This window comes from Apteryx rowi, unplaced genomic scaffold, assembly GCF_003343035.1.
Source record: "Apteryx rowi isolate R43461 unplaced genomic scaffold, aptRow1 scaffold_35, whole genome shotgun sequence".
Lineage (NCBI taxonomy): Eukaryota > Metazoa > Chordata > Aves > Apterygiformes > Apterygidae > Apteryx > Apteryx rowi.
In genome coordinates, this window is record NW_020449974.1 from 447,787 (window position 1) to 470,018 (window position 22,232).

General features: G+C 48.9%; 1 protein-coding gene across 8 annotated transcripts in view; it reads right to left on the reverse strand.

Annotated features, from left to right (window-relative positions):
• The window catches only part of SFXN5 (sideroflexin 5), a 109,565-nt gene extending 92,334 nt beyond the window's left edge, over positions 1-17,231 (reverse strand). For 6 of the 8 annotated variants that reach the window (XM_026072766.1, XM_026072760.1, XM_026072762.1 and 3 more), the window contains exons 1-2: positions 17,133-17,231; positions 2,942-3,010 (exon numbers count right to left, since the gene is read on the reverse strand). In XM_026072766.1, coding sequence (XP_025928551.1) covers positions 2,942-3,010; positions 17,133-17,189 — 126 coding nt within the window. In that variant the 5' untranslated portion in view covers positions 17,190-17,231. Of the gene's footprint in view, positions 1-2,941; positions 3,011-17,132 lie in introns of those variants that run through there. The other 2 variants (XM_026072764.1, XM_026072765.1) reach the window with 2 other exon arrangements.
• Positions 17,232-22,232: the final 5,001 nt, after the last annotated feature.

The following is a 22,232-nucleotide window of genomic DNA, read 5'->3' on the forward strand; positions in this document are numbered from 1 at the left end:
CTCCACTGTTGAGGTTTGTTTTGGATCCAGAATTGCTTGAGACACTCAGTTCTTTGTATTTGTCACCAGGATGAAAATGGATCACTCAGATTTTGCTCTTTTTTTCCCTGCGTCTCACCTGTGTATACATACACAACACACACACGCTCCGTGTATATTCTCACACACATGCTACAGACTTAAAGGGAGTTTTGAGAAAGGTAAAGAATATTGTGAGAACATGGAAACATTCCCAAAGGAAGAGAAATTTTAACTAAACAGAACTGGATGAATTATCTGCACCCAACCAAATTTTCCTCCAAAAAGAGGAAAAAAAAAAAGAAAAGAAAAGAAGTCTAGGCGTAATGAAGAATACAAAACCAACAGCCTGGAGAAAGGTGAGCAGAATCATATGCTTTTTCTGTCATACCACATAACCAGAGAAGACTAAGAGGCAGAAGACTGAAAACCGACAAAAAGGAAATATCTGGACACGGGAACACTGTGGCACTAGGCTTCAGGGAGACAAAGTCTGACAGATTCAAAGAGCCCTAGTAGCTGTTTGAATGTCTTACAGGAGTTCAGCCAAGTCTTCCTCAACTCAAGATTCACAAACACACAAAACAAGACAGTCGACGCTGGCCTGCAAAATTTGCCCTGCTGCATTTCCCTTCCCGAGCATCAGGGCCACGCACCCAATTTCTTCTCTTCCAGGTGACCAGATCAGGACCTCCTGGAGCAGCTGCCTGGATCCCCAGGACCTGCRTCCATCCCCAATGTATCCTGGCACCGTAAGCACAGCTTCTGCCAGACCCTGGAGCACAAGACCGTAAAGCAGCGTGCTTGTGTGTCTACGGAAACATTTCAAATACCAACTCCGTAAAGCTTCCTAGCGCAAACACCTGTATTATACTTCTGAGATAGAGTTTTACCGATGGTGTTTCAATGCTTGTCACGATCCAGACATGTCTGAGCCTCAGTTTCCTCACCGTTCTTTAGGTTTTTAATTAGCATTCTCAGTGCACTGCAAAATTAGTCAAAGATGGTCTGTCTCTCTTCTCTAACATCCAATTCCCTTTTACATGTGAAGCACCTTCTCCTTCACTCCAGAAAGCATCGTTTAGTAGTGAAGACCCCTTACATGAACCGACTTTTGCTCCGTTACCACCTCACTAGCGTAAACTGGTTCTCCCACCCAGTGGGGGTCTCTAAAAAGGCTTTTCCTTTTCCACCTAGAAACCACCCTGTGCCACCACTTGTTCAAGCTTCATTGTGGAATATGGTAACACAATATTACCGTATAAAAACAACGTGGAAAGCAGGTTAGCCCCTACAGTCAAAATATAATCTGTGGATTTTGAATTTCACAATAAGAATTTTGAAGATATATACAGAGAGCTCACAAGCGATATATAGCAGTCCTCTGCATCACCCCAAATGCCGGCTGGAGGATTCCTCGGGCTATCGCATACCCTCCTTCAATATGCGTTACGTTGTACTTAACGCTAAATCTCTGTTAAGGTCACTGCAGCACCGAGCCTTTAATGCACGGTAATGTTTCCGATTCTGGCATATGCGCTTGCAATCTCTTTAAATACCAGCTCTGGCATCTGCAAAGTGCACTGGATCCTCAGGTAATGCTGTGATTTTCATTCCCTTTTATCATGACACCGATGGCAAACAATCTCTCCCTGGGATCGCGATGTCCTTCTGCTAGCAGGTTACTTCCCCAGACTGAGCTCCATATCAACAACGCCGGCTTTTGAAAACTGATCTCATCCTTCACCTGAACCTGTGTTTTTACAAGCGAAAGCATAATCTTCGATTTGATGGTGTGAAAACAGCTGCTTTATTGCCTGCGTTTCTCTTGGGCACACATCCAAGAGGTGGTCAAAAGGAGCTACCCGGTACATCTTAGCGTTATATTTTTGGAAGAAGCCAACAGATTAAAAAAAAAAAAAAAAAAAAAAAAAAGAACATTTAAAATGGTACCAGGTACTTTTCCGTCACGACGTGTAAGGAACTGGACTCTGTCTATCACTAACTAACCGGCAGCTCAGCTCCCAGTGTCCTGAGAATGAAGTTTGCATGTATTTTTTTCAATTTATACTACCCCCGAGAAAGAGAAAAAAAAACGAAAGAAGAAAAGCAGTTGCCTCTCACTGAAAGCAAAATCTCAAATTCTGCCTGCTGGCCAGAAAACTTAAGATCACCAGGAGGAATATTTCTTCCGAGGGTTTCCTCCCCCGCAATTATTAGTGGGCTATTTTGTGAATGTGGTGAAATGCAGTAACGCTGGACAACACTAATGAAATGCAAATAGGTCAGGAGACTTAAAAGCCCCTTTCAGACCGGATAATTGCTATGGAAAAATTACACCACCTTACTCGGAAAAAGTCTTCTCCCTGCGTGTGGCCACAGAAAAAACACGGTGTGAGCCCACCTCCGATTAAAACCAGAGCCCACGCAAGAAGGGCCGCTAATGAAGGGTTTTCTGTCGGCTAACGGGGCAAACCGACATCTTCGCGGTACCTACGGTGCTCGTGACACCTCTTAGGCGTGCACGGTCCAACAAGGAGCTCGTGCTGCAGCTTCCCTCCTCCACGAGGTCTTAACGTGGGCACTCCCATCTACGCAGCTCCGGTTTCTCCTGAAAACCTGCAGTGTCCTCAGATAGAAAATTCCTACATCTCTGGCAGATTTGAGTGAAAATTGCTCAGGGGAATTGCAAATTATTAGCGGGAGATGGGCAGGCAGCTCGGTGGGGATTCACTGATGTCTAATAAAGGACAAGTTTCAGCTGCAGGTTTAACAGAGGTCGGTTAGGGAATCAGTCAACCATGAGACACAAATCTATCGGAAACCTGGCTTCGTTAGTTCCACTGTTCACAGAACAAATTGTTTTTAACCCAAACCTGTCTAATACATAGTACTTTCAGAAAACGAGGAGCATATACATTACCTCAGTAACAAAGAGAGTGCGTGGATCAATGATATCCAAGAAGTGCCTGAATCTGCCATAAAACGAAGTCTGGAAGACAGGGAGAAAAAAAAAAGAACAAAACATGTTCAGTTAGAAACTGCCTTTTCATCTTCTGCAGAAAGAGATTTTATTTCCACTGCAGAGCTAAGCAGCAACTAGAAAGAAATAATCAAAAAGCCATTCACTCACAATTTGCTTGCGACAGGAGCTCTGAAAGGAGAAGATGAGGACGTTGACCCTGTTAATACTCACCATAGCAATAGAGATGCCAGAATAAAGYGATACTATTAAGCTGTTAAAACACCCTTTGCTTTCCCCCACCCGGAAAGAAATACTTCCCCTGCGCATCGTGCCATTCGCTATACAGACACAGCAGAAGGTGGACTGGGAACTATGGTCTCGCCTTAACATATGGAAAGGAAATCATAACTTCATGGTTGGAGCTTGTTCCTAGCTGCACGTTTGGAAAACGTATCGTCAACCTCCAGGGCATTAGAACATGGGAAACCCCACGCTGAAAYGCATACGGGATAAAATAACTTGGAAAGACTTCACAGAATTTGGCCAAAATCTATATTCAACCCCTCACCCCCAAACCAGACAACCCCCCCCCAACACGCTCAAAGTACTAAAGGAAAAGAATAACTGAAGACCAAGGGAAATAACGAGAGCGCAGCAGAGAAAGAGTCACCAGGCAGGATGCAGGATCTGGTCCCTACAGAAGGGGCCACGTTTCAGACGCTTCCACCAAATTGCACCCATGTGCCGTCGGAAGGCCCTCGGAGCTTCGCGGGAGGGGGACCTATGGGTGCTCGCGTACGGATAACGGCACGCACCGCAGCAGTGAGGATGCCTGCACGAGGAGCAGCAAACCCGGCTGAAGGACCACGAAAGGGTCCAGAGAACATGGAGGAGTCTCAAAGAAGGGGAAGGCATCTAGGAAACAGGCCAGAAAGATTACGGACAGCTTCAAAGTAAGGGGGAGCAGCTTTAAAATAAGAAAATCTGAATTTAGGCAAGCCCAGAGTACTGGATCATGAAGTCCTGACATCTCAGGAGCACCGAGGATGCACATGCATCATCATTTAAACCCAGGTCCAGATTCGCTTGCATCCCGCTGCAAGCGCACGCGGATGGATGCAGGCCAAGCGCCAGAGCTGCCGAGGAAGAGCGCAGCAGCCCAAACTTTCATCCGAGGACTCAGGACGTCGGCAAGACCGCACAAACGCGTGGCACGCCAGGCCAGCGGCCGCTGTCTCCCCTTGGCTTTTCCCGAGCAGAATTCGTCCGAGCAATTCGCACCCCATTGCACCCGTGGGACGCGGGACTCCACCTGCTCCTGGGTCCGCTTTGAATCTCACGGCCGAGGCCAAAATCCAGGAGGCAAACAGCGGCCAGGACACCTCTGCTCTACAGACACGAGCAGGCCGATCTCTCCCGCGAGCCCGTAACGCGGAAGCGTGCTATAAATAAGGGAAAGCGATATGGCTACAGCAGCCAGAGCGGCGTTTAATCACTGCCTGGCACGATGTGATGAAACCTGCTGCCTCTCCTCGGCCGAATCTCAAGCGCAGAGAAATACCAATAATAAAAAATACCAATAATATTGCCGGAGAAACAGCGATAATACTTATTCAGACAAAAATCGCTCTCAAACGGCATTACAGGGAATGAGAGGAGCTTGAACACTTGAGTTACTTAAACTCTCCATAAACGCCAGGAAAAGGGACAGGGAATCCTAACGAATGCTAGGAACTCCTCCGGAGCCAAGTTCGCTCCCGGAGAGGACAATTTGCCTTTATTCAGCTCGGAGACTCGCTCGGAGGGCGCAGAGAGCCGCGCGGGAGCCTCCAGCTCGCCCTCGCTTAGAGGCCAGGCTGCTTGCGTTCCCGGTCACATTGCCGTCCGCCACTTTGCGTGCCAAGACCCCGTCTCGGTTGCTTATAAAACATGCTGTTAGTTTTCCGTGTTCTGCGCTAGAAAGGGAAAAAAAAAAAAAAAGAAAAAGAAAAAAAAAGCCCAGTGGGTTTTCATTAACATTGATTTAATTAACACTCATTCCAGTACTTCCTAGCTTTTGAGAGCTCGACGTTTTGCTACCTTACTTTTATTTTCAATACCAGATTTCTCTCTTTGGCGCTGCGCTCCCCAGCGCTGCTGCCTGATGCTTTCCAGTGGTGCAGCGAGGGACGTGACTAATGCGTGATTCACTCGGTCGCTCATCGCTTCATCCCGAACGCTCCCACATATCTTCGTTCTCCCACTGCCCATCCTTCTGCATTTGCTAAGCAGCAACATGAGGATTCAGAACGSTGGTAAGTATGTGACTTCAACAAGAACAGCAGGAGGAGGGGGGGGGGATTTTTTAGACGCACGTGGTCTCGACTTCCCCACCGGCTCCCTGCTTATACCGTCGCGGTATGCATTTCACGGCGAGAAGCCGATGTTAAACGCTACTGGATTAGATCATTAGGATTTTACACCCACTTTATGAAGGTGTAAATGACAATACAAGGCACAAAGAAGGGGGGAAAAAGAGGCCATCCTGTGCTTGTGAGTTAAAACGTGTGATACCGCATGATGTAAATGTGATTTTAGAACTACGGATGTAAAAGCACAAAGCTACAGAGGCGCTGAGGAAGCCGGGCCGGCAGCCTGGGGCCACGTCCGTTTGGCTCGGGCATGATGCTGGTCTCGGTCCGATCCCTTAAGGCCGAGCCTTTAAAAGCAGTCCTAGCCCGTCCTGCTCAGTTTAGGCAGCCCCCAGCCCCGCAAGCCAGGCCTGCTGCAATCCTGYTCCCACGCCCCCGCCTCCTCTCGCTCCCCGTGTCCGCACCGGCACTCCCCTGCTGCCGCGACGAGCCCGCCGGCGAGCGAGAAGTGCCAAAAGACGGATCCTTAAACGAGGGATGCGTTTTCAGGGACTGCAGTTGCCTCAACAGGTTTAGTCCGGGGTCAGAGAAGCTCCCCCRGGCAAGGGCAGGACCATTTCGCTACGGTCAGGACAACAGCCCTGACTCAAGCTACCCTGGAATTGCACATTAAGCTTTGGAGCAAGAAAAATACCTAATACTGCCATGCCGAGCTGTCGGCAATTCTTCCAAATGCTTACAGCTAACAACCATATCTTTCTTTTTAAGTGCACACGTGCACAACCAACCAGGAACTGCTGCAGCCCACCAAGTGAAGAAGGAGTTTTCCAGCTTTGTGGAACTTCTAAGACCTGCATGAAACAGTTTTGAGGCATTTTGAGGACTTTCCCCGAGAAGCAAAAGCGCCCTCGCCTCTTAGCCTTCTTCCTGAAAAGAGTCTCAAAATATAGACTAGGAAGCAAGAAAATTAATACCGATGACAAGCAGCAGACATTGTGCCATGGACCTGCCTGGGAAGCGATGGTGCAAAGACCCCTTTTCCCAAACACAGAGCACTTCATGACATTAGGTTCCTTAAAACCAGCTGCTTTTCTGCTGACRGACAGGACGGCTTCAGCGTTTGCTTCTTTCATTCCCACTTTTGAAAGATGTGAGAAACTATGAAATACACTTTTGCCACTGCTAYTTCAAAGCGGAGGCAATGAGAAGGCAAATGTGCTTTTTTCCTAGGCCGAAACACAAGGCAGGTTCTCAAGAACTTCTGATCACCAGGAAACATCAGGCGGGTAGGCCTGAGATCTCATCCTCCCTCCCTACCCTGACACAGGCAGCAAGACTTGACTGATCACTCGTGCCTTCCACTTGCTTTTTGAATTATCCCGTGGTCTCCAAAATGTATCTAAACCTGTTCTTCTTTGTTGTTTTTGGTATGAGCCCCTTGGAAGTGAAAACCACTCTCCAAAACCTCCAAAGAAGGGGATCGCATTCCCGCCATAGGCACGTTGCTCAAACACCTACCTAACCTTAGCAGTAGAAGGACTTTTGGCACATCTAGGCTAAATCTCCATTACAATGATTTCAGCCAAACCCTTCCTGCTCCGTTTTCCAGATCCCAACAAACRGGATCAGCCATAGCTTTGCAGCAGCGAGTTATTCTTTAACATACCACTGACCTGGTTTGCAAGCTCACAGGCTGGTTTCAATTACATCCCACCTGCGTGCCTCATTACGCTAAAGGGTGGCACTGCAGAAGACGAGCTATTAGCAAAACTTCTCACTCTGCTGTCTCTAATCCAAGTTTCTTCAAACACGGCAACTGCATTAAACCTCATTTACTCCCACGTCCAGGCCCAGATTTTAAAGAGCAGCTTTGTTAATCAAGCATCTGAAAAAAAAAAAAAAAAAAAAAAAAAAAAAGGGAGGAAAAAAAGTAACTGGTGAAAAAAAGCACTTCCCCGTTCTCCTGCTTCTCCCCCTCACATGAACACTCAAGCTGGGCTCACTCACAGTCAAAACAATTGGGGGGGAAAAAGCAAATAAAATGCAGCCTTGGATAAGGAAGCAGCAAAGTCAGAGGGAGAYGAGTGCAAGAATGGGAATAGCCAGAGTTCCTCAGGTCTAAATCTAAACTCTCTGGAAGAGTCATTCACTTCTCCCYGCCTTGTTTCCCAGCGTGAGGATAATGGCATGAAAGGGGGAAGAAAAAAAAAGAAAAGAAGAAAAGTCTTTTACCAACGGGATGCGAGTTTGAACAAGTTTTTGATGACTGAGAACGTCTTTCTCCAGGAGAACACAGCAAAAGCTCCCTTTCCGCACAGTTCACCAACGCTTGCTCTTCTAGCACACGAGAAGYGCGCAGAAGCAAACCGAATTCAGACTCCGAGCGAAGCGTTCCTCTCGAGGCTGCCTCCGGACGGCTCGCTGCCTCTCCGACTGCGCAGCCCTCCGGGGCAGCAGCCTATTCACCAAGGCTGTACGGCCCCCAAGCAAAACAGCTCCGTTGTCCATGCGGCTGCTGTCCGGTCATGGGACCTTCCACCTTTTCCATCTTCTGGAGTCCGCAAAAAGCTGCTTTACTGCAGGACACTGTTGGTTGCCTTTCTACCTTTCAGGTCAGCTTCTGCTTCTTAGGTTTAGTCTCCTGACAAGAAGCCATCAGATCCTTTCAAATTAGTTTAAAGACTATTTGTTTTTACATAAACACATGCAAAAGAAGAGTTAAAAAAAAATCCTAATCTTGCTGAAATTCAGGGGCTAATTCAATCAGATCCAACTGCTACACCTCAAAGGCATCTCGACATGCCTTTGCAGACCTAATTGCAATGCTGCTGCTCCCAAAACAGGCATCGATTATGAATTTGCTCTCCAATTCATATTTCAATACTTTCCTGCAAATGCTGAATTTCTGCAGGAYGGGGAAGAAACAAATAGCCATAACGTAGCAGACCATTTTGCAGCCAGTGCCACAGCCAAAAAGAAGAGCATTCAAGAACTTCTTATCTGGCTCTAACAGAAACAAAAAAATTTTCTTCCCACTGTTAGGGGGACTGAAACCAGAGACCTCTTAACTCCCTTTCTCTGCTTTCAGCTATGCCCTGACGTTTTACACCGCTTACTTGCTATTCGGGTTTCACTGAACGATGCAAAACCATGCTATCACTCTTATTCAGAATTACATGCGATACTCCCATCACAAAGAAAAACAATACCCCTGTGCGAGTCCTTTATGCAGATGGCTTAAGCAGCCAAAAATCCAAAAGAAAACATTGGAAGCGCTCTGGAGACAAGTGCAATGTCCTACAGGACTTGGATGTAAAAAAGAGACAAAATTCTTTCAGCTTGAAATATATTCAACTGCCAAATTATTTCCAACAGCAGACAATTTCACTGCACATTACATCTTCTGTAACCGCTTGAAGCTCCACCATTGCCACCATAAACCTTTGCTTTCCTGGGGCACGACTGCATCCTTTTTAAGAGAGTTAAAGGGCTTTTTGGTAGTTCTATCTCGTGCAGGAACACAAACAGCTTCGAGCACCCGCATGAAGGGCGCCACAACAAACTCTCAGGGTGCAGGGTGAGCCTGGGAATGCCGTTCGGTCATTTACCACAAATCCCGAGAAGGGGAAAAAAAAATGTGATTTTATGCGCCTTTTAGATGCCAGTTCAGTTACATTGCTCAAGTGCTCTCAAATAACGTTATATGCTCTTCCACCGTGTCTTCTTTGGCTTTCCATCATCCATGGATCGCTTCTTCTGTGCTTACTTCTGACCCTCTCTCCTTTCTCCATACCCACGTTACACTCGCTGCCATCTAGTAAGGGGGCAGCAAGGTATTTCCATCTCCCTCGAGGCTTGAACTGGATACACCAACTTTGCAGTCATCCGGCAAACCAACATTATGTTCAATAGTTCTGACAAACGACTAGCGTTGAGGACCGTGAAGTTCCTGGGCCCAGGAACTGCCTGGCACCGGTGCGTGTACGATCATAGTGGCAACCCTAGTGCAGATTTAAGCGGGAGCCATCCTGAGTTTTCACTTACTGGGATTATTTCTGGTAGCTCCGAGTTCTGGCTGTCATATTCCATGCAAGGGACCGCGCTCCAGAACCAGCACGCCCCAAAGGTTGACCTTTGGCTCCCAAACACCCATCCGGCATCTTTTTTTCGCCATTTTATTCTTGTAACAGCTGTCGTAGTAAATGGTGATTTGGAAGAAAAACTGAATAACACAAATTTCCTGTGATTAATCACGGCTATTTTGGTACCAGTTCTCACCAGCCTGCAAGCAAGATTAAGTTCTGAAAAGTGGCTGGGAATATTAATTCCCTTCCCCAGCACAGCAGTTCATAGAGAGCAGGGGAGTACATTAGAGCTCCAGTTCAATTAAATCACTGTGCTGCAGGCCATGTAGGATCCAGCTGACTCCAAGATAAGTAGCACAGGAACGAGAATGCTCCTTGCAGGCTCAAGAAATTTGGAGAGAAGGGCAGTGAGAGATGGGTAGAACACCAATGGCAAGCGCTCGGTTGTCACCTGCCTTTAAAGAAGGTGGGCATTCCTCAAAACTGTACGTAAACAGATGCTTAGGAAACTGGACAGCCCAGGGGAGTAATAGGAGACGGCACAGAATTTTGCCAGTTTAATTACAGCGCGATTTTAAAGAGGATTTAATTAAGTCAGAGCAAAAGGCACATAGACTTGTTTTTTCTAGCCAAAAATCAGGCTTACGTCAGCTTGCTTTAAATTAATTAGGAAGAGATTTAAGCTAAACTAGGAAAAGGAAAAAAAAAAAAAAAGAAAAATCAAGCAATTGAGCAACTGCACTTTGGCAAGGTACTGCCTGACAGCAGAGCTGTGGTAATTGCATGCACATTTGTAGTCTGCCCTATTACAAAGCAAAGAAGATGGTTTAGGCTCTGACTTGACAGTATGAAAGGGCCAAGGGTCTCTTCCGGATCAAGTCCTGCATCTCAACAGGCAGCCGATAGCTCGGGAACCTGCAGGGACAGGTCTGCTCGGGAACGTGAAGATAACCTGGAACACGGCATGGAAACCTTGCAAGGGTGTTACACAAAAACCAAAGTTTTCTTTCCCAGGCAAATGTTTAAATGCCCTGGCAGAGCCACAGGGAAGAGACCAAGCCTTCATCTTCCACTTTGGAAAGAGATGGTGGCCCCGAGTCTTGCCTTTTCCCCCGGCACTGCAGATTCTGGACCTACTTCACGGCCTCCGAAGTTTCTCCCCACGTTGGTTTTGACCCTTGAGTGACAGATTCCTACCCTTACCGTAAGCTGCTCAACCCCACGCGGGAGCATCCATACAAGCGCTTACGATGACTGAGCTGAAGACAAGGCTGCAGAGCCTCCGTTTTGAGGGTGCACACGTGTGTGTGTACGTGCACAGCGGGGATGCTGGTAACACCACCAACTGCTCCCCCAGCTCCGGGCAGGGGGTTACATCTTGTACTACAAGACGTAAGCAAACAAATTCTCCGTTTAAAAATCCAATCCTGGCTGATAGAGACGTAAAAAAAGCCAACTGATGGCTTTCTTGGCAGATAATACGAAGTTAACAGATAAACATCAAACCCAAAGGTGTCTGTATTTCCTCTTCTCCCATGCAACTCATCTTTAAGCATGTGTTCACAGAATCCAATAGATTGCATAGGATAAACAGGGTCAGCACCTCTCTTCAGGGCTGAAAAAGCCACGTTTAGAGACAGCAAACACCATTTAGGGTAGGCCAACCTCATCTCAAGCAGCTTTAAGCACTGGGCTGGACCTAGTTGCATGCAAAAGTTCAATTAATTGCAAATACTTCTTGCCTTTCAGACATCTGTGAGCTGTTTTAAACAATATTCAAAGCATCATCGCTTGACAAATAAAGATGGTAGATCTCGAGCCATGTGGGTGAACAGCCCCAGCTTCTCACCACTGTTCGCTGCTGTAGTGGCCTCCTATTCCCAGGTTGCCACCAGCGACCTTCTCAGTTCCCTAAACAAAACTGAATGGACCAGCTCTAAATCCAGTAACTACAGCATAGCTGGATCTGGAAGGGACCATCCTTTCTTCACCTCAAGAGCCTGACAGACCTCATGGCACAAAGCTTTTAAATGAGGCGAGATTTAAGGAAATCTCTCCTCCACCATGATCTTCCAGGGCCGCTAGGAGAAAGGAGTCTCATTCACTTTCTCAAATGGAAAAAAATAGCATTGATCAAGGCAGCATGAGCAGAAACTGGACTTCTGTGTTAGCTTTACGCTGTTTGTTTTATTCTTCTCATTCCTCCTGCCACTCCTATACCGAGGTTTTCAGCAATTACGCTACGCAAGCAGCAAGCCATCGGGCTCCTGAGAGGCATATCTAATCAAGAGCTTCTTTATCTGCACGTTGTTGCAAGGGTTATCTTGGACACAGGAGCCATGTGGTTTCGTTAATGGGGTAATAAACCCTGTTGTGTGTTAAATCTATCAGATTAAACTATACAGAGAGTAGGAAATAATGATTTTTAGCGCTAAACGTCCTTGTAAGACATCTACGAGATTAGCATGTGTTCAGCTCAAAGACTGAAGATAGCTGCAAGGTCAAGCTCTGACAACAGTGTGTCTCTAATTATGTTGTTAATATTGCAGTCATAAAAATGACATGTTTGGCCAACAGAAGAAACATCCTAAGCACATGATGGACTACATGACCGTACATAGCTTCCAGTGAACATACACACTGAACTGCTCAAGGGATAAAGACGCTTACAGGTCTGTTCCGGGTTTATTCCCCTCTATTTCCCTCTCCTTCCCCTAAAGGATCTTGAAGATCTGTCACTTCTCGTCTTCCTATTTAGCAGGGAGGATAACACAGGCTAACAAGTTTGGCGTGTTAAGGGTGATTAGTTAAACGTCAACCGCGAAGAAAGTTAGCTCGCTTGTTGTTCAGTTCTTCTGGGCAAAGTTCAGTCCTCCCTGTAACAGCTTGGACAACCTTGCGGGACAGTTTAAACCCCAGCAGAGATAAGGAGAGCGTCGGGTGAACTCCTCTCCCTAGCACTTAACACCATTTGGCAAACAACCCTCACCCGCGTTCGCTTCGCCTTTGCAGGAAGGGCTTCATCTCTTCCGATAGAGGGGAAACGCATTTCCTTGGTACGGACAAAAGCAGGGGGCCACGGACAACCAAAAAAGGCTGCCGGACCCCAGAGCATTAGGAACACGCATTTAACGCTTTTGCTCTAGGAGGGGGAGCACTTGGCAAATCCTCTAAGGGAAGAGTATGCTGAATGAACTGGAGCTACTTGCCAGGAAATTAAACCCTTATCACATAGATTCTCTAGCCTAACATCCTTATTTCTTCTTTTATCTGAAAATAGTCTGCTTCTGCTAGAAAGAGCCTTAACCTCTCACACACACACAAAAAAAGTGACTTGACCCAATGTGACTTGTCCAAAGATCAAGAAAAACAAGTGAACTGGAAAGTAAGCAGCAGGAGAAGGGGAATTTAATAATTTCCAACGGTTCTGCGGGGAACGGATGTTTTCCGTCAGCTGTCCTAAATTCTGTTTGGTTCCTTTCTCGGGGCTCTGGATACTGAAAAAGAGAACGAGACCATCTCGTCTCCTCTGAACCAAATCCCCAGAAAGCTGCGTTTTCTCTCCAAGGTTTTTGTTCCTAGCACACAACTTTCCCTTGTTTTCCTCCTCGAGGACAAAGGTGCTTCGTGCAGCTCCGCTGTATCTCTCGCAGCCCTGGTTTTAGTCCGGTCACCTCTTAAAGGGCCACAGTGAAGAAGGGGATAATGCCAGTATAAAGGACAACTTCTACGATCTGAACGGCCACCCCGAGAGCCATTAGCTCTTTACAAAAGCAGCAAGACGTCCTTTGTTAACTGACGGCTTAAGCCCGAGACCTTCGAAACAGATATAATGCTGCAACAGGCCACCGGGAGAATTTGAAAGAAGGCACTTGTGCKGCGAGCTGTCGGGGAAAACCCATTGAACAGATGCTATAAGAGGATCACCGTATTTCAGGTGCACTTCCCTCACGCTAATCTACTGCGTTAATATGGGCATTCTTCACCAGCACCGTCCAACAGCCCCGGAGACTTCAGTTTTCTGACAAACAACATGGTCAAGGTGACAAAATAAATACCGGTTTCCTCTCCCTGAGCCAGGGTAAAAGATCAAGGGTCTCATCTCCGAGTTAAAGTTAAAACTTTAAAACTTGCACCAGGTCATGTCACGGGAGAGAGCATCCGGCTGACTGACTCCAGCGCTCAAGGAAGGGCCAGGATCCTGCACCTCAAACTGCAGCTGGGCAGCTGGATTCCAATGGACCTCTCCGGGTGCAGGAGCTGAGCGGGTGCCCTCGGCCCCTGGCTGCACCACRGCCTCTCTCTTGCTCCACAACCCCGCAAAGCTGCCAGATCCCAGATCAGGCCATCCGGCCGCATTTTATACACGGATACACGGAGCAGGGGAGAGGGTGTCGTGCTGTGCCGTAGGGGAGCACCAGGCAAGAGCCAGCAGCACGAGCATGGCATTTGCCGAGCAAAACTTCACAGGTTGATTGGAAACAACTCCAGTTGACCAGGGTGGGTCTATCCCACGCTTCAGGACCCTGCTGATTCCCACCAGCAGGTCAGTGGGAGCTCTTGCATGGATGGGTTTCTAGTCCCCATCGCTCACCTACCTTGACGTGCTTGGAGCAGTCAGAATGGGGCACCAGCAGGTGACCCGCGCTCCAGCTCTCACCGTGGCTCTTGCTACCRGATCGCTACACTGCTTAGCGGCAGAAACAGAAAATTTTTACAGGAAGGGACCATAATGACGCGAGATGAGAGGGGAAATGAATTCAGAGCTCGGGGTGGCCCTCCAGCAAGACAYCCCCCAAAACATCCAGTTCCAAGGGTGCTTCCTCCGACAGCAGCACTCGCCCTCTGGGACACGGGTGGATTTCCACCCAACTCGTTCCACAGAAGCCTCAGTTAAAAGAGAGGACAGCTATGTTCAAATACGTATGCAATCATTAACATCCTGCCATACCCCTCGAAACATTTTCTAAATGTTGCTACAAGTGACAGTCACTCCTTAATGAACAGAATGCACCGATTCTGTGCCTGACACGCTGCCAAGTGTGCCTCGAATCATCTGTGGTGTCTAGAAGGGAGTAGCGTCTCCTCCTCCTCCTCTCCTTATTAAAAAGCTCTGTCTCCTCAGCCCGAGCATCCCTTGGTTTATGCAGGCAAGCCGATTCTCCGCATGGGGAAATAGCCCCTCGGTGTAGAAGGCTTGTTACTACAAGAAGCTCCCTCCACCAGCGGACTGATCTCCTGTCCTGCGCCGCAGTCACGCGGCCAGCTTTCTTCGGAGATAAGCCGATAGAAAGAAGAGGCACGTAGCTGCCTCCTAAAGCGTTGGCACCGCACGGGAAACCAGCCACTAGACTCCTTCGCAGCCAATCTAGGTGGCTTCCCTCAAGCAAAGCTGAGGTCTGCATTAGCAGATCGGATGGTTGGCAAATAGCGGTCTTGTCGCTTGGGACTTCAAGCTTGTACCTTGTGGACTTCAAGTGGATAGGGGCAAGAAAGTCTCCTTGGAGATTTCCCCAATAGTCAGAGGTAGGAGGGGAGAAGGCCCTACTAACAAGCAGATTCTTGCAACTCACTCTCGAGTTGGTAGCTACAGACGAGCAGACTGAAACAGCGTCTCGTTCCTTTTCCAAACGGTCTTATCCAGCTCAAGAAAGAAATCAACAGAAGCCAAAGCAGATTATAGTAACTTTGTTAGCCACACCAGAAGTCTGATACCGCTCCATGAAAATGAAGAACAGCCCTTGTCAGCCAAGCTATAGAAGGGAACCCAGGAGTAACTTGGGGAGCAAAAACTTCAGTTTCCGTGGAAGGAGTATAGCGGAGACAAACCACGCCAGAACTTGCACTGGCTTTTCTTACCTCTGTGTTCTTTATCAGGCCAGTTTCTGCCTGTTTCAGGCCTTTCTAGTTATTTCCAAATCAATGGGGAGCTGGGTATTTCTACAGTTTCCTAACCTCCAGTGTCTTCTGAAATCATGTTTCCTCTTCTGCAGAGTCAGCTGTGCAGACGCAATATTCATAAAACCACTCTAGATGAAGTATCAGGCTTCTACTTGCCAAGCAATAACCGTGAGCATGTAAATAGGTACTTAGATCGTGAAGTGGCCACGTGAGTCAACAGACCAAAGCCATTTCTCCAGAGCATTTACAGCCAGTTAGTACGGTGAGGTCAGATTTTCTTTCTGCCCCACCTGGATCAGACCCAGAAATCCTGCAGCCTTGCTCACCTGAGGACCTCACCTTCAGCTCAGCTCCTTCAGGAAACCTCCCCACTTTCCCCCCGCCCGCTGTTGCTGAGTCCCAGCAATGCAAATGCAAACAGCTTCTCTAGCAYGCTGTTTCCCAGGCCTGTTGCAGGCAGAGCGAGGCGACAAGCGAGAGGAAGGTCTGCGAGATATCTACACCAACGCTCTCACCGTTGTGCGCAGGTTGGAGTTTCCCAAAACATCCCTTAAGAAAACTCATTGTATTTCTGTGCTGCTTCAACCTAAAGCAAGCAGGAACAAAGCAGGAACCTTAAACCACCACAAACAGAAACAACAAACCCTCTAGCACAAAACAGCATAAAATTACACTGCTTTCATCCTTTAATTTTTTGCTTTAATGAACCGGCTATTTTGTTAATGACAGCCTTCTATACAAATTTGCGTGCAAGCAGGCTTTCTCTATGTCCAGCATTCGCTTTCGGCAATGTAGGTCTTACGCATTAAAAACAGATCTTATGACATGCCACGAAACCTGTTTTTGTGTACCGGGACAACCCAGTTTCCCCTCCGATATTAAAACAAAACAAACTTCCATCCGTTAAAACAAGCAGACAATTTCACAGAAGAGAAACCCATCAAGACCTAACAGGTTTGACGAGGAAGTCCCTCAGCTGTGGGCTCCCAAAGCCTGGGAGAGGCGATGGAGAAGCACTGCTGTGCCCTTGGTGTATGGACTTTCTGCTGTTGAGTGACATCGAAGAGGAGCCAGAAGGACCTTTGGTTCCTCCAGGGACCAGGGCTGCTGGCTCCGGGGATCATGCCCTACRCCGGGGTCAGGGCCCCCATAGGCTACCATGGGGTGGCCCATCCAGCGGGGGCCATGAGGGTGGTCAGGGACATGTCACCGCTGCCTCGCAGGCTGGGTGCCCGGGCGCCAGCCCCACCAAGGGCCGGCCCTGCTCTTCACCTCCATTCAACCTTGGGCTCCCCATCACCACCTGCAAGGAGCAGGGCCAAGCGCCGTGCACAAGCCCTGTCCTGGGTGGGAGCACGCTGGGTGTCCCCCCGAAGCAGGGGACAACTCAAGAGCCCTGGTGTGCAAAGGCATCATCGCTTCACCAGCCGCAAAGGCACATCGCGGCTCCCTGCCTCCAGGAGCGGGGCTCGAACCGGCGACCCTCGCGCTCCGCGCGGCGTCCCGCACCCCCTGAGCCACAGGGGCACGGCGGGAAGCACCAATCACCGCCCGCCGCGGGAGCCACCACGGGGCGGGGGGCGGGGGCGACAGAGGGGCTATGAGTGACATCCCGGCGGCCCAATGGGAGGGGGGCTGCGCGCCAATCAGCGCACGTCCGTAGGCGAGGGCGGGCGAAGGGAAGCGGCGAGGGGGGCGAGGGGGGCTTCTCCTCAGCGGCGAAGTCCAGGGGGCGACGCCGCGCCCGGCGGGGGCCGCTCCCGCCGCCGTGCCCGTCCCCCCACACCCAGCCCCCTCGCCCGGTGGCCGTACCTGCTCGAAGCGGGGCTTCCCCAGCTGGAAAGGCGGATAGTCCGCCGGCTCCGCCATTCCTCTCGCGCGCCGCAAGCGCCACTTTAAACAGCCTCCCCCGCCGCCGGGCCCGCCCCTCGCCGCGCCGCCGCGCTGATTGGCTGCAGCCCACCGCAGCTCCCGCGCGGCACGCCGGGAAATGTAGTTTACCGCCCCGCCCGGCGCCTCTCGGGAAATGGAGTTCCAACTGARGCGGGAGGCGGGAGAGAGGGGGATGCTGGGAAATGGCGTTTCCCCCCCCGCGGCCGGCCAATGGGGCGGACGCTGGAGACGCGGTGCAGCATGGGAGATGGAGTCCGGAGGCGGGGCGGCGCCCCGGGGCACGACGGGAAGTGTAGTTTGGCGGGAATCTGTGAGGGGGCCAAGAGGGAGGTGGGTTGGGGGCTGCATGGCGGGGGTCTCCTCGGGGGGGGGGGGCTGTGTGAGCTCCCCCCGCCATGTGGGGTGGCAGGGCTGGGCCCCATCCTGCCTCCTCCTGCCCACCTCACTGCGCAGCCATGGCTGTGGGGCGCGAGGCACACGGAGAGGCGCGAAGGGTTTGGGTGCAGCAGGGGCTCCCCCACAGCAGTGTCTTCCTTTCTTGGGACAGTTTCTTCCTTTCTTAGAGCAGTTGCATTTAGGCACTAACAGAAACTTCATTGGCAGTGGACCACCACTGGATGAGAATTATGTTCTTCCTTTCCCTAAAAGCCCACCTACTTCATGGTGCGCATTTCTGACCAATTCACTAAGGATTCATTCCAAAATGTTCTTAATTTTTAGTACTCAAATGCCATTTTTTCAGTGACACAGCAGCTAAAATATGCGTGCTGACTTAAGACTGCTGGGAGGCACAGGAACATGACACAGATAGCAGACATTTGCCTTAACTCCGAAGACTGTTCAAGCAAATAATAATGCACAGAAAGATGAAAGTTCAAGAGGTCCTGAATAAACTAAATATTCATCATTTCTCTGTGGAAATGTGTATTCTTACTTTGGCGGGAGCCTAGCAATTGCTTTTGACCTTGAAAATATGCGATTAAATATAAAGAACGGGAAACCTGGAAATAATGAGTTTACTTTGATGCAGACTATTTGTCTGCTTCATCAGTATTATGATTTGTAGAGATAAAGCCAAGATTTGAGTGGGACTGAGAGCCTAAGGGATGCATATGAAGAATTCTGTTCTCTAGATTAGTGGAATAAGAAATGTCTGGCCCTTCAAATGCCTGCAAAATTGTTCAGAGGATTAGGATCAATTGTCCTAGGAAGAGCAAAGAGCCAAGGATAACACTGGGGATGCAGATGAAGTAGGGAATGCAATCAGGGCATGAGAGGAAGGCTTGGCACAGCAGAATAAAGGCAACAGAATATAGAGCAGGTTATAAACGGACCTTCCAGCTAAGGAGGAGTAAAACAATGTACCAGAAAAAAAAAAATCCTTATTTTTTTGCTATACAGTGAAAAACATGAACATCAGAATATTTTGCTGTGGGAATGCTGCTCTGCTTCATGGGAGTTGTAACGCTTTGTGCTCCCTTTCCATTAGCAGCAACAGCAACTGTTTTTAGGCCAAGTCCCCACTGATCCCCTCCACTGAATCTCAAATCTTTCAGGCAGTTTCAGGCAGAAAAGGGGCAGAAAAGAGGCGCAGCGCAGGGCCTGCTGCAAACACGATACCTCATGTCACTGCCAAAGCGCTTGCCCCATCGTAGCTGGCCAAGAAGTGGGCAAGAGGCTGTGCTGAGCCGCAGCCAGGGACGGGAGCTCGTGCCACCCTCCAGGCTTCATGTTATCCTACTGCYGCTCTGCCTGGGCTCGCAGACCACGCGCTGCACTGCAGCCTCAGCCCCGCAGTCGTATTTTCTTGAGGGAGTCCTGCGGCATCGCTCAGGTTAYATGAGAAGGGCAAAGTTAAACCTCGTTTTACTGGAGCTTTAATCTGCCACGGGAGTCTGGTTCATGAAAGAAAAGAGGGATGAACAGACAGGGGGAAATCCAAATTAATGTTCAAAAAGCACCATGGTGAGATAGACCGATTTTGCTTCTGCTGAGATCAACCAAAATATGCCAGGGTCCTTACAAAAAAGAGGTTTTCTACATACTGGAAACCCACCATTGATCGGTGGCAACACCGTGACCCTTTAGGGCCCCAAACCAAATTTCTGCATCTACCATTTAAAGGTTGTCATTTTGGAGGGCCCACCTTGTGATGTTTGGGACCCCAAAACTGTAATACAGAGCCCAAGACAGCACCGCCAAAGCGTACATACCTACGCCTTCTACAAGCACTGGAGAGCAGGATTCCTGCCTRAGGGTAGAATCAGTTAGCAAGAACTTTTTTTTGGTGCTGTCATGTTTGCAAATCAATAGGTGACCAAATAGAACCAATAGGTCTACCAAAATAAAAAAATAGCATTTTCTCATTTCTTGTTCATTTTCCATTAGAGATACTGTTTGGTTAAAAATCAGATTTTAGCCAATTTATATCCGATATAATTGATACATATGTTAATACCTCCTGCACTGCACCAATCTGCTCCATTGCTGTCCTTGTACCCTGTCCTTAGAGTTAGTTGTTTGCTTGTTTTAATCAAACACAGCTGTGGTGCAGACTCTGCTTTGGGTGCTTGCAGGCTTCTTGCGACACACTGTGCAGGTGAGCAAGGGTCTGACCCTGCTTTCAGATCGGATACATCCACACTTCAGCTCTGTTTACACTACTGCTTCCTTACTCCTTATCCCTCTACTTACAGTGTGATTTTAGTCCTCATCCTGAAGAACATGTAATCTAGGATCTGCTTTTTCTAAGCAGGGTCTAACACTGCTTGAAGCTCTAACACTGTGTTACAAAAAAAAAAAGAAAAAAAGTTGTTACAACTAATACTTTAGGAGGCAACTCTTCCTCCTTTTCCACAGGTTTCATCCTATACTTCACGCAAGTAAACACAGCAAAACCGTTAGGACTGTCTAGTAAATATTATTATGCTGTTTAGATCCCAAATCTTCTCTCAGTCTATGCACGAGGGAAATCCCCCTCCCTTCCACTGTGGTTAGAGCCAGATAATGGATACAATCCCTAATGTTCAGACACTTAATGTTTTATAACAACAGAGGGGAGAGAATCTGTTTATCTTAAACTACATTTGGAGTGACATAAGACTATCACTTTTTTGGTTGAATACCAGAAAGAACTCAACTCTTTGGATGATGTCAATCTAACTAGATGCATTTAGACTGACAACTCACATTTCAGTGGTTGGGGGAAGAAGGGGGAGTTTTGCTTCCCCAGATCACCCACTGTTAAATCAACATTTCTTTCCATTTTGGTGGTGGGGGGGAAGGAACAGAGCCCCCAGTTATTGCTTCTTGACAAACTCACTCAAAGTCACGTTTTAGGGTCTCAGGTGGTGACCCCGCACGTGACAGCTGGGCGCAGAACTGGGCTGAGCGCTCATTCCAGAGGAAAGCAACAGGAACATTTCTTGTCGGCTTCCATCTGTAAAATCAGATTTTAGGAAAACTTGGAGCCAACAGCAAAACTCAGGTTTTGAGCAACAAACCCAGCCTTTTTTTCCCCTGCAGGAACAGAAATTTCACATGAGTCCTTGGCCCTGAGTCCGCGTTGAAGCTTTCAAGCAAGCAGAGATATGTAAGCATATACGTCCGTTTTAGCAGGACTATGGCCTTAAAATCCTTTTTTCTGACATGAAGGACTCCAGTTCTGCAGCCTCCTAATTACTGCTGCTCTGCTCTAGCCCATGGGCCTCTGCAGCCAGGAGAAACCCGCACGAACCCAATAATTTCAAGCTGTCTTTACTTAAGCATAGCTTTTCAGAGGGTCACAGTTCAGCCCCCCTGATCCCGAGAGCAGCGCGCTGAACATTTCCTCCCCGGCAGATCTGGGCTCTCGGCGCTAACATGATCCCCCCAGACAGGTGCCGGGCTAGATAACTGACTGCAATCCAGCTGGATGAAAAATAAACCAGGATTATGGCTAACGAAACACTCTTCTGTTGGAGCAGCAAAGTCATTTACCAAAGCTTAAGGGGAGTTAATTTTTTTAAGGAGAAGGCATGAATTAAGAAAAAAGCAAGCCTTGAGAAGGAAAACAGCTGATGAGGRAAACAGGTGGGTGGGATTAGGACAGCGAAGCTGGAGGCCAAGGTCTCAGCTGGGGATCAGTCTGTACGGGCTCCCCGCACACACCGGCTTGTCGCCGTAAAGCGTTATGGCCACCCCCTGGGAGAGGCGATATCCTCGCAGGTCCGTCGAGTCTCTTGCCGTGCAGAAGCGCGATCCTGTTTTTGCAGGTGTTGCCCGGATCTCGCATTGAGCCCTGGCCCCTGCTCACGGACTGACTGCTGATGGAGTCGAGCAGTATTTGACCAGCCCCCTTTTCCCAAAGGGCCTTTGGGATTGCAGTCACCATTTTACCCTTTCCTCCTCATGCTTGTTCCAGGGGAACCTATCGCGCTTTAGCCTATTTTGCCAAAAGCACAAAGGTCTTCTTCAACGCGTTCCCAGGAACAGCGGGGCTCGCGAACCTGGGTTTCCTCACCAGGCCCCCGAGGCTGAACTCTCTAGGGAGCAGGATGCAACCCGAGCTCTCCTCTCCTCCTCCAGCGTGGGGCAGTTAGGGTCTCTCTCCTCAGTTCAGCTGCTGATTTTTCACAAATCCTCAGGAATGTAGTAATAACCTCTACCCTTCCGCTCCGTGCGGTTAACCTCAGCAGCGCACAATGAGGGCGTTGTGGGCACATCTGATCCCCTAGGGCAGCAAGGCCACCCAAGCCAAGTGTCGGCARCCTTTCAGCCAGCGGCGCGGCTGCAAGGCGCGTGCGAGAACGCCCGATGCTTTAGCCTGCTCCATTAAAGCACCGCGCGGAGCCGCACCGTGAATGGGAACCTTGTCAACTCGAGGTGTAGGAGGATTATGGCGCTATCAGGTCCCAAGTCCTTTAGCTTGGGCCCTCACATCAAAGCAGACTCAGGAAAAAGCCGGCCTGAGCTCCAACCCACTGGGTTTACAGGCTAACCCCTTTGAGATGCACTAAGCAGCGCAGGCAGGAGCAATAT